General features: G+C 49.7%; 1 protein-coding gene across 5 annotated transcripts in view; it reads left to right on the top strand.

The window, feature by feature from the left end:
• The window catches only part of ULK1 (unc-51 like autophagy activating kinase 1), an 83,538-nt gene that overhangs the window by 63,007 nt on the left and 4,072 nt on the right, over positions 1-16,459 (top strand). For 4 of the 5 annotated variants that reach the window (XM_064466459.1, XM_064466462.1, XM_064466460.1 and 1 more), the window contains 11 exons: positions 2,363-2,514; positions 3,348-3,431; positions 4,036-4,298; positions 4,945-5,129; positions 5,942-6,057; positions 6,642-6,785; positions 9,356-9,543; positions 12,298-12,476; positions 12,621-12,739; positions 14,977-15,134; positions 15,317-15,452. In XM_064466459.1, coding sequence (XP_064322529.1) covers positions 2,363-2,514; positions 3,348-3,431; positions 4,036-4,298; positions 4,945-5,129; positions 5,942-6,057; positions 6,642-6,785; positions 9,356-9,543; positions 12,298-12,476; positions 12,621-12,739; positions 14,977-15,134; positions 15,317-15,452 — 1,724 coding nt within the window. The remainder of the gene's footprint in view (positions 1-2,362; positions 2,515-3,347; positions 3,432-4,035; positions 4,299-4,944; positions 5,130-5,941; positions 6,058-6,641; positions 6,786-9,355; positions 9,544-12,297; positions 12,477-12,620; positions 12,740-14,976; positions 15,135-15,316; positions 15,453-16,459) is intronic. The other variant, XM_064466463.1, reaches the window with a different exon arrangement.

Genomic DNA, 16,459 nt, shown 5'->3' on the forward strand with positions numbered 1-16,459 from the left:
GTGATGGGCTGCTGAGCTCAGGTTCACGGCCTGCAGCTGCCGGTCGGGGATCAAATTGCCATGTTTTGCTCCCTTTAGTCAGCGCTGTGTAATGATGAGATTAGCATCATCCCTGCAGAGGAACTCGAGGAATGGACGCAATCAGATGATTCACGCTCTGCTTTTAGCATCTTCTCAAAAATCTCTGGTATAATGTTTTTTTTTCCTGCCCCAGGAAGGCATATTTATCTCTCACCATCACTTCCTCTAATCAGCAGATTCAGTAGACACCCTTCAGGAATGGAAGGAGAAATCTTCACTGAGCATTTAGTATGTGATTCCACTTTTCCATCAGGTGTATCAAACAGGCCATTACAGCCAAGTGCCTCGTCATGTTTGCCAAGTCATTTGACTACAGACCTTGACGTACGCTCTTGTTTCTGAAAAATCAGCCACTGTCACCTGACTGGCTGGTGTACGCCTGCGTAACGTAGCTTGTTTGTGGATAGATATGTGGCTTGTTGAGGTGGTAATTATGTGTGCGTGCTTTTGGCCACATCACCTGTCCTGCTCGTCTGCTTGCTTGCTTATCCCGTGTCTCGTAGGGTGGCATTTGACGTTCCACGTCTTTCAGCAGTGGCAGCCAGCTGGTGTTTTTTTCTGCAAGTTCCTGATAAGTAATATTCAGCCTTCTGGGCGGTTCATATTCTGGAGAATTAAAAGCCCGGGGGAGCAATACTTTCCGCCGCTGAATGTCGGAGTATCTTTTCACCTCGCCAGGTGTCCATGTCCTTGCTGGGTATTCATTTTGCTTCAGGGCCAGGCACTTGATGAGTGTTAGGCCTCTGAATCTGGAGCAGCCTGAGAAGAGAAGTGATTTTTAGGTTAAAATTTTAGAGGATTTCCTTCCCCCCCCCCTCCCCAAACATGTGAATGTAGTGTGAATTCGTTTGGCTGAGAAACATAGTAACCCATTGAAAATGGAAGTGATGGTGGATCAAACTCTTGTATCTCAACTACTGAAATAGACTATTTTAATTTTTTTTTTTTCTGAAAGTGGCATAAAGTAAAGCATATACCTAGTAGTGTTGTTGAGTAGATGTAGTGACACTTCATTAGGATGACTTTGCCATTTCTGGGTAATGTCTAGCCCTGCTTGTGCTGCTGAAACCCATATGTCTCTGTTCCTTCTGTTCAGATACATATGGGCAGCTTAATGCAGGAGGCAGGATGCCTTGGTGATAGCATCTTTCAGTGGCTTGAGCACAGAGGGTTTTTTCCAGCATATTCATTGATTCCTGTCCAGAAAACCACCTACTGGCTAAGACTAATGTTCTTTTAACAAGGCAAAAAATGTTTCCAAATTGAGAGTAGAGTGAAGGATTTGATGAAAAGTCTGTTTTTTCATATAGAGAAGTGTAGTGGGAATCTTGGGGAAGGAGCCTACAGAGGCAGAATGGCATTTCAGCAAATAGGGTTTAGGTTGTATGTTCTTAACAAGTGGTGAAAACATTAAAATATTGATAAATAATTGATGTATGATAATCCCATCTCTCTCCAGAGTGATGGAGTGGCTGTACTCACTTTCCCACTAGTCCAGTTTCCTCTTTTGTTTCATTTTAGCAGCTGGGTAATACTTGAGGTTCCTGCACACGTACGCTGCACAAATTAAGTTTAACTCCCTAAGTTGAGGCTTCACAAGGAGTTAAAGGAGTTTGGAGCCCAGGCAATTCTGACTGTCCAGCCCAAACAGAAATTCCTCTGGGTAATACTGAACGGTTTCAGATCTGACAGCCACACACTGCTTTGTCTTGCTCCGTAGCTTCTGATGTGAGTCAAAGCTGTGCTGCAGAGCAGCGCCTTCGGCACAGCTTGCCTCTGCATCGTACGACCTCTCTCACGGAGCTTTTTACCTAAATGGTAAAGAGCGTGGCTGACAGAGGAGCGAGTGGCTCAGCACAGGAGGGACACTTGAGTAAAGCCCTCTCAGGCCATTCTGAAGGTACTGCCTACAATAAACACCTTGGATGTGGCAAGATAAGACACTCTCTTTTTCAGGATTGGTGTAGATACCTGAAAGCATCTAAAAGTGACTTCTGAAAAATGACAGGCTTTGCTGCCTACGGCTAAGATAATCTCATTCTTTCTTTTCATTTGTTCTGCAAAATTTGGTTTGGATTGAAACTCTTGCAAATAAGGATTATCATCTTAATCTGGATTAGTGTAGTCCTGGAGCAGTGGGTTTTTGATCCAGGATAAACTGTCATGAAGCTCCACTTCTGTGGAAGTAGCTCTGTGTGTGTATATGTGCCTGGTGATACTGTTCTTACTCTTCTATACTGGCATCTGGAGTAACGTGTGTGCTGCTGCTGTTTCCTGTAAGGTCTGGTACGGTCCGGAGGTCCAGCAGTACAAGTCCTCTTGGTTTTCCTAAAACTGGTGCTTCCCCTCCTTATCTTGGAGAGCATGGACCTGTGCCCAGCTCTAGAAAGCTCTCCTTCGGCGGTGCCAAGCCGTTTATGCCATCACCACAAGGTAAGGTGTCAACTGGCATGTTGCTGCCCTAATAAAATCACGTGCCTTGTTCCTGTAAAGAAGGAGGTTACAACCAGCTGTAGCTGCCAGATAATAGGGAATTCAGGCTGTTGTGTTCTCCCATGGCTCTTGTCAATAGACCGTTTGACAACTGGTTTGGCTTCAGTAAAATGGAGAGGAAAATACCTATTAGCCCCAGGAGAGGCAAGCTTTGTTTTGGTGTCTGTGTCGAACATTTTGCTGCCCTCTGAAGAGGACTTCTGTAAGCGCAAAGTATCTTTTTACTGGCTCAGGCTGAGGTGAGATAAAAATGTAAGCCAGTTGTTGTCAGAGCAAAATTCTGACCAGTTTTGGAAGGGCTTGAACTTCACTGTTCAAACTGAAAAGTAGCTGTCTGAATATATGGTAGCCTGATCCAGATGCTAATGAGCAGTTCAAGTGGAAAAGGGATAAGGAAAACCCCAGTGCGCAACTGACGCAATTTGCTGTTTTCTATAAAAGAACAGACTCTGATGTAACTAGCTATTCTAAATCTCTAGTGTTTCCAATCCTGTATTAGTCTCTGCTGGTGGGGAAATGCAGAATATTCATATTCTGTTCCTCTGAATTAATGTCACTGCAAAGCCAGACCGAAACTGGCTAAACTAATACCAGACAGCTTTTTTTTTTTCCCTCCGCTTACAGGAGTTGTTAATCTTTTCACTACAGAGCTAGGGCTGAGAAGATGGGAGAGATAACCGGCATCTTCCTGTAAAACAGATGATGCATGGTGGTGTTATTGCCTATGGAAACTTGATACTGAATAACCTGTTTTCTGTTGTGTTCCCTCAAAGTTGGAACAATCCCAGAGCAGCCCAGCCAGACTGTTATCCCCTCTTCTCTTGGAGCAGAAGTGAGAAGCCGGATTCCTGTCGCCGGTGCGTTGGTCCTTACCTTCCTTCATTATTCCTGTGGATAAGGCCAGAACCGTGGTCTCAGGGCATTCAAGGTTGGGTATGGTCCTTCAGCAGCTCCCTCCATGCTTGGCCAGCCAGGATTTCTGTGTGCTGGTAGGAGTCAGGGCTGATCCATTCACGTACCATCAGCCAGCCTCTTCCAGTGCTGACAGACCCTGCGTCACAGAAATTCACATTTGTGACTTTGAAGTCAATGGATTGAGTGAAGGAAAAGCATCTCCCAACTCCCCCTCTGCCAAGTGGCCTGCCTGACGTGTCATTCCCTTGCTGCTGTCCCTTGTTCCAACCCCTACCATTCTGTGATTCTGTGACAGTCAGGGTCCCTTTCTCTGTACGGGCTGCAGTGAAGGAAAGAAGCTACACTGCTGTGTCCCTGTTGTGCCTGTCTCTTCCTCCTGTAGAGTCAAAACCCCATCGGGCCTAGCAGGTTGTGGCGCTGATCTGAGTGCCGTCCTTAGCATCCACTGAAGGTATTCATCTGTAGATGTGGATCCTGGGATCAGGCTGGCTCTTTGTGTTAGAACCAGAAATTGATGTGGTTTGTCGCTGTGTTTGCGCCCTCCAGGTTCCTCGGCGCCCGAACACTCTCCTCGAGGGATGGGCTCCCGGCTCCACAGCGCTCCCAACCTGTCAGATTTGCATTCCTGCAGGCAGAAGATAACCAAGCAACACTCTGATCCTTTCGTTGCTCACTTCGGTCATACCCCAGTCAGCCAGCCTCTGCAGATTCACGGCTTGCAGCACTGCCGGCAGCTCAGATCCTCACCGAAGCTGTCCGAGTTCATGCAGAGGAGCCCTTTGCCAACTATAATGGGCTCCCCTACAAAGGTACGTCAGGGAGTCTGCTTTTGGGGTTCTCACAGCTTGATCTGTTGGGTTTTTTGGGGGTGAAGCACCGCATGATCAGATAACTCTGACCTGGATTTATCACCACTTGTTTGCTTTTCTTCAAGGACTGTTCAGTGATCTGTGTGAAATGGGGTGGTGTCCTAGTTCTTAGTGGATGGATCTCGCTTGGCAGCAGCGTTCACCATCTGAGCAGAGTCCAGGGTTTTAAACAGGCAATGAAAAGGAGTTGCCCAGATTAGGCAGAAGCGCATTAGTGAACTGCAGTGCCCGGGCTGGTTTGTGCACAGCAGCTCGGCTTGTGATGAAGTGTGCGTCCGGTAGGAATCCCCAGCAGAGACAGCAGACGGTTAAGCAGGTGACAGCCCCGGTGTCTCACGCGAAGCTGGCGCTGTGACAGCATTTCCTCTGTGCTTGTGTTAGGCTGCTACAAACTTTCAGCAGTTTGTTGTCCTTTCATTTTAGTCTTTCTGGGATTGGGGACAAGTAACTGCGTGGGGTGGGATTCCTACCTCCTTATTTCAGACAGGTTAAGCATACGGATGAATTTTGATAAACAAATGTGGGGGCAAAGGGAACCTTCCTCCTTGGTTTTAAAGACAGATCTGTTTTTTTCTGTTCTTCTTAGGCTGTGTCCCCATTTGAGTTCCCCAAAACCCCAAGCTCCCAGAATCTTCTCACCCTCTTGGCCCATCAGGGAGTCATGATGACTCCGACACGCAACAAGACCTTGCCAGATCTGAAGGAGATGGGTCATTTTCACTGCCAGCAAACTGGCTTGGGATTGAGGCCTGTGGAAGAGATCAAGGGCAGGTGAGCTATAGTCTGCTTTATACGGTGGTGCTTTGTTCCCTTATACAGGACAGGTGGGGCAAATTTCAAACCCCAGCTAACACTGAAGTTGTAACATAGTCTGTAAACGTTCTGTAGTTACTGCTAGCACCCTTGGGTGGCAAGCAGATATGATGCAGATTTTTAAAGTCTAGATCTAAAGATTTTATAAAATTAAAGGTTTTCTGCAGCCTCACACTGTGTTTAGTGTCCAGGGTTTCATCGAGTGGGGATGCAGGATTTTGTGACTAGACCAGACTCCCTGCGATTACACAGATGTGTGCCTTGCTCTTTGTGTAGCCTGTGCCTGTTGTGGATGAGAGGGTGTTACAGGTGCTCCTTGTCCATCAAACAGTGGGCACAGGTCTTCAGACCAGAGATCTGTTTGAAAGCCATGTGCTGACTTGTCACAAGCATTGCAGGATACAAAGTCACTCGTGTGTTAGTGTTAAGTTTTCTTACGTGCCCCTCTGCAGTCTGCAGCTTTCTCCAGTGATCTGGAGGAGTCCTCTGGTATTAATCTCCATATCTTCTATCAAAGAAAAATTGTGTTGTAGCGATGCTGTAGTCAGTACTCGCATTGCTGCAGTTAGTCGCGGTATTTGTATGCTCTCTGCAAGTAGCAGTAGGTGCTTCAGATGCTCTCTTGAAAGAGGAAGAGTGGTTATTTCAGCTCCAGTTTGCTGTGTAGCGTTAAGTGGCTGTGGACCAGGAATGGCACAAACTGGAGTGGAAGTTAGCTGGAACCTTGCACCTGTAGACCTCCTGCATCGTGTTGTATGTCCTCTTTTTAGATCTCTGAGCACGGGCAGGCTCACTGACCTGCTTCTGAAGGCAGCCTTTGGGGCACAGATCTCGGAAGCTGGCAGCAACGACAGCCTGAACAACGAGAAGCCGATGGAAATTGCAGGTGAGTGGGGAGGCCAGGCAGACCTGGGAGGATGTCCTGGGTTGGGGCAGACAGTTTCCCTGCATGCCCCCTACAAATGGGAGACTGCTTTTCCGATGGCTTTTGGCAAGGGAAGTGACTGCCGTGAGGAGTGTAATGTTTGCTTTCTTTTGTGGAGCGCTCGAAGGTCTGTGAGCTACACGTGCTGTGTAACTGCTGGCTAGTGGTGTGATTTTTGTAGGCAGGGCTTCCTCTTTTGGCCCTTTCCGAATGTGATAACCTGTGGAAGCGGGACCTTTCTGCCAGGCGGATCAGTTGTGAATGGCTCTGCAAGGGTGGGTCTTCCTGGGCTCGCAGGTTGGGAAGCGAGGAGGGGAGAACAGCTGCAGCGATGCGTGACGCTGCCCAAGCTCGTGTCCCGTAGTCCATGCCAGCCTGGCCCGGTCCTGTTCTCGGGGGATGCCTCCAAAGGGAGTGCTGGCCGGTGCTGGTAGCCACTGTCTCCCACGAGAGTCTGCAGGAACACAAAACTGCTGGGTGAGGCACACCGCGCTCTGAGTAACTTTCCTGTGATGCCAGTCTGCGCCTTTCAACTGTCTCCCCAGCTCCCTCAGGTGCTTACGGAGGGACCCTGCACTCTGGTGCCCGGGCTGGGGGCTCTGCCAGCCCATCCCCAGTGATTTTTACTGTCGGATCCCCTCCCAGTGGAACAACCCCCCCACAGACCACGAGGACCAGGATGTTTTCAGGTAAAGGGCTGATACCTACCTGCCTGTTCCAGTGGGCATGCCTGGGGGCAGAGCGATGTCTTGAATTCCTTGCTGCTGAAGGCTGGTGGTGGCAGAGGCTGCTCAGAGCACAGTCCTGAGAGCTGAGCTGGTCTAAGCACCTTTGAGGTTCTCCTGCTGGCTCCTGCCAACCCCAGTTATTGCTGATAACTGTTTGCGCTGGCGCTAGGGCTAACGCCGTACTGGGGTTTTCCAGTACTGGAAGGGAGAGGCAAACCGTTCTTACACTTCATTTCTCTCTGCTTCAGGAATAACGCTGCAGCTGTTCATAGTCCCGCTGTTGCTGATAGGTCAACAAATGTAAAGGTTGTGTTGTGTTCTGATTGTTTTTCCCGTGGGTTTTGAATGAGCTATAAAAGATGAGTGTGGCCATCCGTGCCCAACAATTTCAGTGCACGAGCACCGTTAGGAAAGGGCCAGGATGGCTCTGTATGCAAAATTATTAGTGGTGTTACTTATGCTGTGAGCTGCTTAAGCAGGAAATGGGGAAATGCACTCCTGCTTGACAGATATTTCTTTTATGACTGCAGTGCTCTGGCCTCACCAGGCAACAGTTGAGACTCTGGTAATTGGCCCTTTTGGGATAGCGTGTCTGGGAGCTGGAGTCTATGTTCAGTTTAAGAAAATATTTGGACACTTGTATTTGCATTTTTGGCTTGTTTGGGTTCTCGTCTTGGCTGTTCCTCATTTGAATGTAGTCAACACTGTTGTTCTTAATTACTGCAGGGAAGGTTTGGATGTAACCATGAATAAGCTGCTTGACTGGGGTGGGGGAACACATGGGCTCAGTTCCTGGGTATGGCTTGGATTTCCGTCATAACTAAAACCACTCACATCCTTGATTGTTTGGAAAGTTAGGACCATAATCCTTTCTTTTGTCTCGTCTATTTAGAGGGTGAGCTCTGTAAGGCAGAGGCTCTTACAAAGTGTCTGATGGGCCTGTAGCACAGTGGGGTTACTATCCTGGCTACAGCCTCTAGCTCTACTGAAATGTTACAAAGAGAGAATTCAGGCTTCCTGCATTGCTTTTGCGGGGATAATAGCAATTTGGAAGCAGATCCAAGCACCAGTTTTTAGTGGGTTGATATTTGGATCCTTAAGGGTCTGCCAAACAGGCAGGATCTCAGATGGGATGCCTGCAAGAGGAGGCTGTTGAATAGTGAGCCTAGAGCACGTACCCTGTGTTGGGCTAGGGCGGTCAGAGCAATGCTGCTTGACCAGCTTTGTTTATTAGGGCTGTGCAGTAACTCCTCATGCTAAGGTCAGTGCACAAAGTGAATGGTGAAAAGGGGAGCTTTGCAAGCTGAAACTGCAAGTCAAGTGCCTGGACAAGCCATGAGTAAGAGCACTTGACAGATACAAAGGCAGAGCCTTTTCATGATTCGTCATAACAGTTCCTGCAAACAGCCTCTTGGAATTACAGGGTATCCAGAATGTGATGTTGTTGGTCCTTTCCTCTCTCTGAAAGATCTGGAAATGCCCTGCAAGCCTTTGATGATCCACTTAGCTTTGAAGCACAGCTGCCAACAGGGAGAGGGCTCTGGGAGAAGAGGAGACTGTGCCTCTCTGCAGATGAGTTGTGCATGAGGTTGCTGAACCTTTTGAAGGCAGGGTAAGGTAGCAAGTTAAATTAATGGGTAGAAGAGAAACATCTCCCTCCAAAGTATCCATGACAGTGGAGAATATCGCCTTGGTGGAATTAGTAGAGTGCTGTAGCTGCTATTGGCATCCCTGTCAGACGGAATATATCCCTCTGTGGCAGCATGTCAGGGGATGTGAAGCCCTCTGGAAGGGGTGAATATATTACGAATACTCTTGAGACAGAAATTCCTTTTGAAGTGGCCATCTTTTCTGTGCAATGCGCTCCTAGGGTGGATTCAGGGAAAAGAAGATGGTGAGGGAATTGTCTGATAGACACCATACTTACATGGTCTCCTGAATCCTGAGGTCAGCATCTTGACTCAGCTGAAGTCACTTCTCTCTGCCCAGCCTCCTGTTTGTGAAGAGGGGGAGCAGAAGTGCAGGGCATGTAATGGAGAGCTCTCCTCGTTTGCATGTAGGTGGTTGATGTTTTGAAACCACCATAAAAACCTCGCTTATCACAGGGGCTTACTCAGTGATAGTGTAAAAGGTAGGGAAGCAGGGTTCCAACCATGCTGATCCCTGGTGGGGAAGTTGGCTATGGTGGCATGTGATAAAAATCAGCCCAAGATATCATGGCAGGGTTCAGAAAGTGTTTGGACAAAAAAAAAAAAAGAAAAAGAGTGCTTCTGGATTGTCTCCATAAATGACAGATATTCTGGAAGGTGCGTTAAATCTGCATGAGCTTGTAAGCTGGTTGCTAAGGCGCTTACATTGGGGAGCAGTTATTCTGCATCAAGAGTCCTTGCACCTTCCTCCAAAGTACCTGTTGCTGGCTCCGATCAGAGCCAGGATCCCGGATCCTGCAGGGTTGTCCCCTCTGCTGGGTGGGCAATACCTGGCCTTCTGTTAATATCTTCACTAATTCTTTTGCCTGTTTTTCTTCTCAGTGGGGTCTTCCAGCTCTCTCAGTTCTGGAGGCTCGTTCACCGGCAGGCACTTGGCAGTGGGAACCGGTGGGGATGCTGCGGAAGGTCCCTCAAGTCTCCGGTACGCTTTTGCTGATCCGATCACCGCCAACCTGGAAGGTGCTGTTACGTTTGAGGCACCAGAGTTGCCCGAAGAGACGCTCATGGAGGTGGGTATATCCCAGGGACGATGTTAAAGGCAAAGGAAAGGGGGGAATAGAAGTAAAGCAAATCCAGAGGTCAGATGACTCCATGTGTGCAGCCAAGGGGCTTGCTTCCAAAGGTGGAGCAAACTGGCTTCAGAAGAGCTGGGCCAGTGCAGTGCTTAGAAAGGCCGGGGCGTGTTTAGCACAGTGACTTCTGACCCTGCTACCAAGCTGTTGAGCCCATGAAACAGCCCATGTCCAGGGTTAAAATCCACCATTTCCAAAGCTGAAATTGCAGGTTGGAAACATCAGTTATCTGATGCATTCCGTATTAGCTGTTTCTGAAGAAAACCTGAATGCTTTGGGCCTTTTCCCTTTCAAAAAGCCTCAACATCAGTAACAGCTGACTTGAGGGTGTGAGTAGCTTAGTGTGTCAAATGGCTGCCTGCTGCATGCGCCTGGGGAGCCAGGCAGTGAGACGGCCTCTGCTGAAAGGATCTGAAAAAAGTAAACCTGCCACTTCTGTTACTAACGGGGGCGGGGGGACACCACGTTCTGCAGCAGAACAGCTGAACCAGATTGCTGAGCTGAAAGGCTGCCAGGCTCCCCTTCTCCACAGGCTGAAGCAGAGCAAACGCTTTTGTAGCTGAGATGCGTTTGAAATGTAGGTCAGGCTGCCCACTTGCAGTAGAGGTGGGAGGCAGATTCAGTCACGGTTTCAGCTCTGCCCGATGTACCTCCTCGGGCCGTCTGCGACTGGGGAAGGCTCTTTGAATCTGAATTTTGCTGGTCTTGCTAAAAACCCCATGATACCCACAGAGATATGCATACATTGTTTTAAGGATGTGGGTTTGCTTTTCTACTTCAGATTTTGTTTAGCTTTTTTTTTTGTCTATGCATTGGATTGCATTCGTTTGCTTAATTACCTGCAGAGCCACGGGGCTAGGGCTTTCCACGTTGATGTGATCGCAGTAGTAGTGAGTTTAACTGAGCATTTTACCTGTGTGAGGTCCCAGAAGTACAGGGCCCTGTTAGCTGCCACCGCCTTTGGACACTGGTCTGAAGAGAAGTGTCCTAAGGAAGTATCAGCTTGATCTTTTTAATAGCACTAAGCTCAGCTTCTGTGTCTGTAATGAGTCACTGGGGTTCGGTCGTCATTTCTGCTGAGCACAGTAATGCTTTTGCATGTCACAGAACCTTTACAGCATATTTGGAGACCCCTTTGTGCTCTGTGGAGTCGGCCAGAATGGAAACCCGGCAGATCTGCTGATTTCTGCTGACACTTTCAGGGCATTGAAATCTTAGTGTTGAACCACCCTTGTTTGTCTTCAGCAAAGCTGTTAGATTCAGATGGGTGGTTCTTCCATCTTTTGTAAAAGCGTCTTTAGGTGCAGACAAGGCAAACTGAAGGCTAGGTTTTAGTTTCTTTTGCAGTGCTTCAAAAACACAATACAGAGATGGCTACAGTGGGAAAGACTCTTGTGATGCCAGGTGAGGCCACAAATTCCAGCATAATTAATAGAAGCCGACTGTATAAGCAAGAGAGGAAGGACTGTTAGAGATACCAGGCTGAGACCTGAAGGATCTCAGCAGTTCCCTGCTCTGCCACAAACTTCTTGTATGACTTGGCAATTACTTAATCTCCAAGTTCCTCCTCTGCTTTTAAAGAAAATAGAGGAAGATGGAGATAACACTTCCTTACCATACTGGACTGTCCAGGTGGCAAGGTAGTGGGAGTAGTGGGAGGGGAGATTCATATTTCAGATAGTCACAGCTGCCTTAGCAGCCAAGCGCCTGAGCCAGTGAATGAAAAACAAAAGCTTGCAGAACTTGAACATGGGGTTTTTCGATAAATTCATGTAGGAAACATCCTTACCAGCCCTCTTTGAGAGAGCTGAGCCACTGGATGTTTGAAGATGAAGCAGGTTAGCCACTTCTCTACAGAGAGAGTACGAACAATGGAGTTGTGTCTGATCCAGGCAGCGATTCCTTTTGTAGACCCACAAGCATTCCGTTTTTCCACAAATACTAACTTCCCAAGAATGCTTTCAGTGGCTTAAGCAATGCAGCTTCCCAGAAATGGGCTAATCCCCTTTGGTCTGCAATAGCAGTGGAAAAACGGCTTTGAAATGAACGTAGCGCGTAGTGTGAGAGGCTCTCTTCCCTCACCAGTGGGCAGGAGTGCAGATAAAAGGTTGTCATTGCAGTCTCTTCAGAGGACCTCACCCAGGGCTCACTGCACTGAACTGCGAGGATTTAAAGACCAAGGGCTGAGTGAGGGCCAGGCTGCAGGGTGGGACATGCTTTGTTTGCAGTTTTCTGTGGCGTAGGAGGTTGTAACTCTCATGAAATCCACACCCGCTTTCAGTTTTGCACCAGCATTGCTGCGGTGGGAACCAGAGCTGGGCCCATGGTGCAGATGGTCTCTCCCCCTTCCTGGGTGACTCTGAAAGAGCCCCACAGAGCAGGGATCCTCCTTGGGAAGGGGGCATGTCCTGTTGGAGCAAGTCTCACCAGCTTCTCCAGGGAGCTGACTGGAAATTTCTGGCCTGAGGCTGTCACTTGCTGCTACTCCTGTGGAGGAGGAACTGGTGTGGTGTGCGGACTCGAGGCTGAGTTTGGCTGTCCCTGCCCAAAGCGGAGGTGTAAGAGGGGGTTTGGGGCTCAGGTGTTATTTCTGTGAGTTGGGATGAGTTGCTGGCACAGCTCTAGGTGAGCAGCCCTGCCTGGCATGCCAGCTTTCCCCCTGTAACCCTCTCCTTGGCATCCCTTCAACAGCAAGAGCACACTGACATCCTGCGCAGCCTCCGCTTCACGCTGGCCTTTGTCCACTACGTGATGGAAATCGCCGCCCTTAAAGGCAGCTCCAGCGAGATGAGCAGTTCGGTGACATCAGAGTACCAGCTCCAGGAGAGCGTGGTGGCCGACCAGATCAGCCTCCTCAGCCGGGAGTGGAGGTAAGGACCGAGGAGAGAGCCCCCCAGCTCCCAAGTCTTCCCTTACTCACTCCCACCCCATGTATAGTTACGGACCAGAAGCCCTTCGGGAGCCTCACCGCTGTCCCATCGATCTGTTTGCATTGCGATGCGCTTTCCTTGCAGCTACGCCGAGCAGCTCGTGCTGTATCTGAAAGTAGCAGAGCTTCTGTCCTCGGGGCTGCAGATGGCCATAGAGCAGATCAAAGCTGGCAAGCTGTGCCTCTCCTCCACCGTCAAGCAAGGTAAGGGGCTGCTGGGCGCACGGCACAAGGGACTCACCTAGAACGGATGTATTAGAAGTATCGCAAGGGTATGGAGGGGGTTGAGCGAGTGTGACCCCCCCCACCGGTACGGCCAGGGCTTAGTTCTTATTGTCCCCTTGCACAGCTGGGTCTTATTTTATTCACACTGAGGAGAATGTTCCTCTCTTCACATTGACTTTAGGTCTCAAAGCTCCTGCTCGTGCCTCTGTGGGAATCTTCAGCACTAATTAGTGAGAGGGGAATGTATCTTACCTGATTCCTTGTTCACCTCTATCTCAGGTGTTTGTACTTGACGTAAGTCCAACTTAATTACACAGTGCATGTCCTAGGAAGTGCTTACTTGGCAGATGGAGACCTGTCTTGGCAGTGATGATATTTCAAGTGAAACAAAAACACAGGAAGTAAAATACTGGTAACACCAGAGCCGCTTCTCTGCTCGGTTTACGACCCTACGCTTGCAGCTGACTGGCCGGCTTGCGATGTGAGCTGGCTGCGATGCAGTGGTTAGAAAAACAATTTTTAAATGGCCATTGTAATATTACTGAGGGAGCTTTCTGAAGCACTTGAAGTACTTGACCCATCAGCCACCTTCCCCAAGAGCTCAGTCTTTGAAAGTACTCGTGCTGCCTTGGGATGGGGTGAAAAAAAATGGAAGTTAAACAGAATGAGCACCCGTACGTTGTAGCAGGCGGGATGGAGCACAGGACACTGGTTTAGCTACGCACCTTCCGCGAGTTCCGGCTAACAGGAGAGTTGTCGTAACCCAAATAAATGAGTCCTTTTCAGAGCAGGTTGCAGCTCCTGGATTCCTAGTGTAAGCTGTCCTTCGGTGTGTGGGAATTGGGCAAGGCTGTCTTTTCTTATTTCTCTCCCCACAAAATACTGCTCCCTTGAGGTTTTCCAGGGCACAGGGAGGACAAGAGGGTTTTCAAGGTGCTTGTGTCCCATGTATATGGAAAAAGCAGGGAAGCACGACAAGACGCTGCTCTGGAGTGTCCCCGGGCAGTGTGTGCCGGGCAGGGCACTACCCACAGCCACCCGCTCTTTCCTGATAATTTGGGTGCAGCTCAGAGCTCTGACTGACTTCCATGGAGGAGGATATTGCTGTGTTTGTGTGGTTTTTTGGGTTTTAAATAGTCTTTCTTGACTCCCTTCTCTCTGAGTTTCTCATTTCGCTCTCCCAATGTCACCCACAAGCTTTGGGGTTCCCACTCCCTCTCAAATTCCTTCTGGGCAAGGGTGATCTGATGGTGTGACCCTGGCAGAGCTACGTTTTTGTGCCTCAGTCCTCTCTCTGAAGAGTTACAGCAGCCTTTCTTCCTGGAGGCAGTCTCCTCTCTGGCTCTCTGCTCTCTTATCTCTGCCTGGGAAGGCTAGATTTAGTCGCAAGGCCTGGTTGTCCCATGGGGTTGCCCCTCTGCATCGTAGCTGAGAGGCCGGCTCATGCTGTGGGTTCATTTGCCTCCCCCAGGAGCAAACCATGCAGCGCGGGTATTCTCAGATGTGCACGTGGCAGTTAATACTCGTCAGATGTTGGCGGGAGTTTGTATTCGGTACTTTGTGTAGATCATGCCGTGCAGCTAGGGAGACTCAAGCCTGTGGCATCGCTTGCTGGTTTGGATTATTTAATTCCTCAGAATCATATTTGATTCCTGATTCTCTGTCCTGTAACCCTCCCATATGAGCTGCTGTGGTTCAGGAAAGGAGGTGGCCTTTTGCAGGCATCAGTGTCTTTTCTTTCTGGGACAGCAGAGTCCCAAGAGAGAGATTACCTCGCTTAGTCAGTGCCGCTCATCCACACTCAGCTCCACAGCTACCACATGCAAGTCACGTACTTCTTCACGGCACGTCATCGCCCATCGAGCAGCAGAAGCTTCGTATCTGGCACGTCTGTTGCTTCGGGTGGTGCGTGAGACATCTTGCACGGTGCAAAGTGCTCTCTGCCTCGCAGCAGCTGAAGGGAACAAAAATAGACCTGGCCTCAGGTGAACTAGGCGTACGTGTAGGCGATGCCACGTGCAGGCTTGTCACTGGTGAAGGTGACAGAGGAAAGGGAAAAGACCCTGTTGGTGCAGCAAGTACTTTCCTGCCAGTCTTTCGGCTTTAACGTAACCCCGTTGTCTGGAAGTTACTTGTTTGGGGTCCTGTGCATGGGGATGGGGAGGCACAGAGAGGGCTGGAAGTAGCGCCTAAAGCATTTCTTTCCTTTACTCTAGTTGTGAAGAAGCTGAATGAGCTTTATAAATCCAGTGTGTCATCCTGCCACTGCCTCAACATGAGACTCCAGAGGTTCTTCTTGGACAAACAGAAACTCATGGATCGGATCAACAGCATCACGGCGGAGAAGCTCATCTTCAGCTATGCTGTGCAAATGGTAATAACCGTACAGCGCCTGGGAGCAGCGTGAGCACGGGGCCAGCGTCGGGCGTTACCGGTTCCTGCTGGTGGCCTTAGCGGGTGGTTTTACTCGTGATGGTCGTGCAGCTGAGGGGCCGTGCTGGGAAAGCTGAGTCTGGTCTGGGAGTAACCTCTTGGCACGGGGTGGTTGCCCTGCAGGTGCAGTCTGCGGCCCTGGATGAGATGTTCCACCACAGAGAGGACTGCGCACAGAGGTACCACAAGGCTCTGCTGCTGATGGAGGGGCTCCTGAACATCATCACTGAACAGGGGGACATAGAAAACATCAATAAATGTGAGTGTTCTGTGGCTGGTTTTTTTCTCCCACTAGAACATGTGCTTTTCTAGCTTCATGGATCAGAAATTTCAGTACCCAGCATCCTTTTTTTCTTTTGGCTACATCTTGGTGGACATAACAGAGATCTCTTGGCTTGTTATAGCTCCTTGCAGCCTGGCCTCCTGATTTCCCAGCGGGAAAACTGTTAGAAATGCAGGTCCCTGTTCTGAGCTGTATTTTGAGAGCTTCCTATGGAGAGTTGGTTGCCAGGGCTTTGTTGGAGCTTTTGATGTGTGAAAGAACTTGCTGAAGGAAGTGGTTTGGCAGCAGCAGGGGCCTGGGTTTGGTTTCCAGCCAGAACCATCCTTCTGGCTGCACTGAGCACTTGGGAACGTGAAACTGCAGCAGCTGTCGGGCAGAGATGGCTGATCAGCACAGCGAGGGCTCCTTCCAACATGCCTTCTGAGACAGGACTGCTGGCCGGTCTGGTTCCCCAGCCCCAGGCCTGGCTGAGGAGGCGGCAGACAAATATTTTTCTCATCAGCAAGTGCTTGTTGTAGCAGTGAAAGCTGAACTCTTCCCCTACTTGCCATTGTTTGGCTTCCTCTCCCAGGGACAGACGGACCCCCCTACGTGCCACTCCGAGCTGGTACCTCTCTTGCACTCTCCCTTTGTCGTGAGGGGTGTTACGCTCCGCTGCTGCAGGCACCGCAGGTGACGCCCATGGAGTGGAAAGGCCTGACCTTACTTGCCCTGAGCGCACTTTCCCTGCCCTTATGGCTGGGGTTTAATCACCTCTCTCGTGTGTCTGTCTCTCTGTCTCTCCCCACGGGAGGCAGGTAGAGGGGATGGGGAGAGCCGTCGTCTGTTAGAGCAGCTTGACTTGGCCTCGGCTCCGCTCCACCACAGCTAAACCAGCCCATCCGCAGCAGTCCCCGATGACTGAAGGGAACGGGCGCAGCTGGCAAACCATGCCTCTCCCCTCCGCTGGCTACCGAATGCCTTTCTTGGGCCGGCGGCCAGGG

The sequence above is a fragment of the Phalacrocorax carbo genome, chromosome 15 (assembly GCF_963921805.1).
Source record: "Phalacrocorax carbo chromosome 15, bPhaCar2.1, whole genome shotgun sequence".
Taxonomy (NCBI): Eukaryota; Metazoa; Chordata; class Aves; order Suliformes; family Phalacrocoracidae; genus Phalacrocorax; species Phalacrocorax carbo.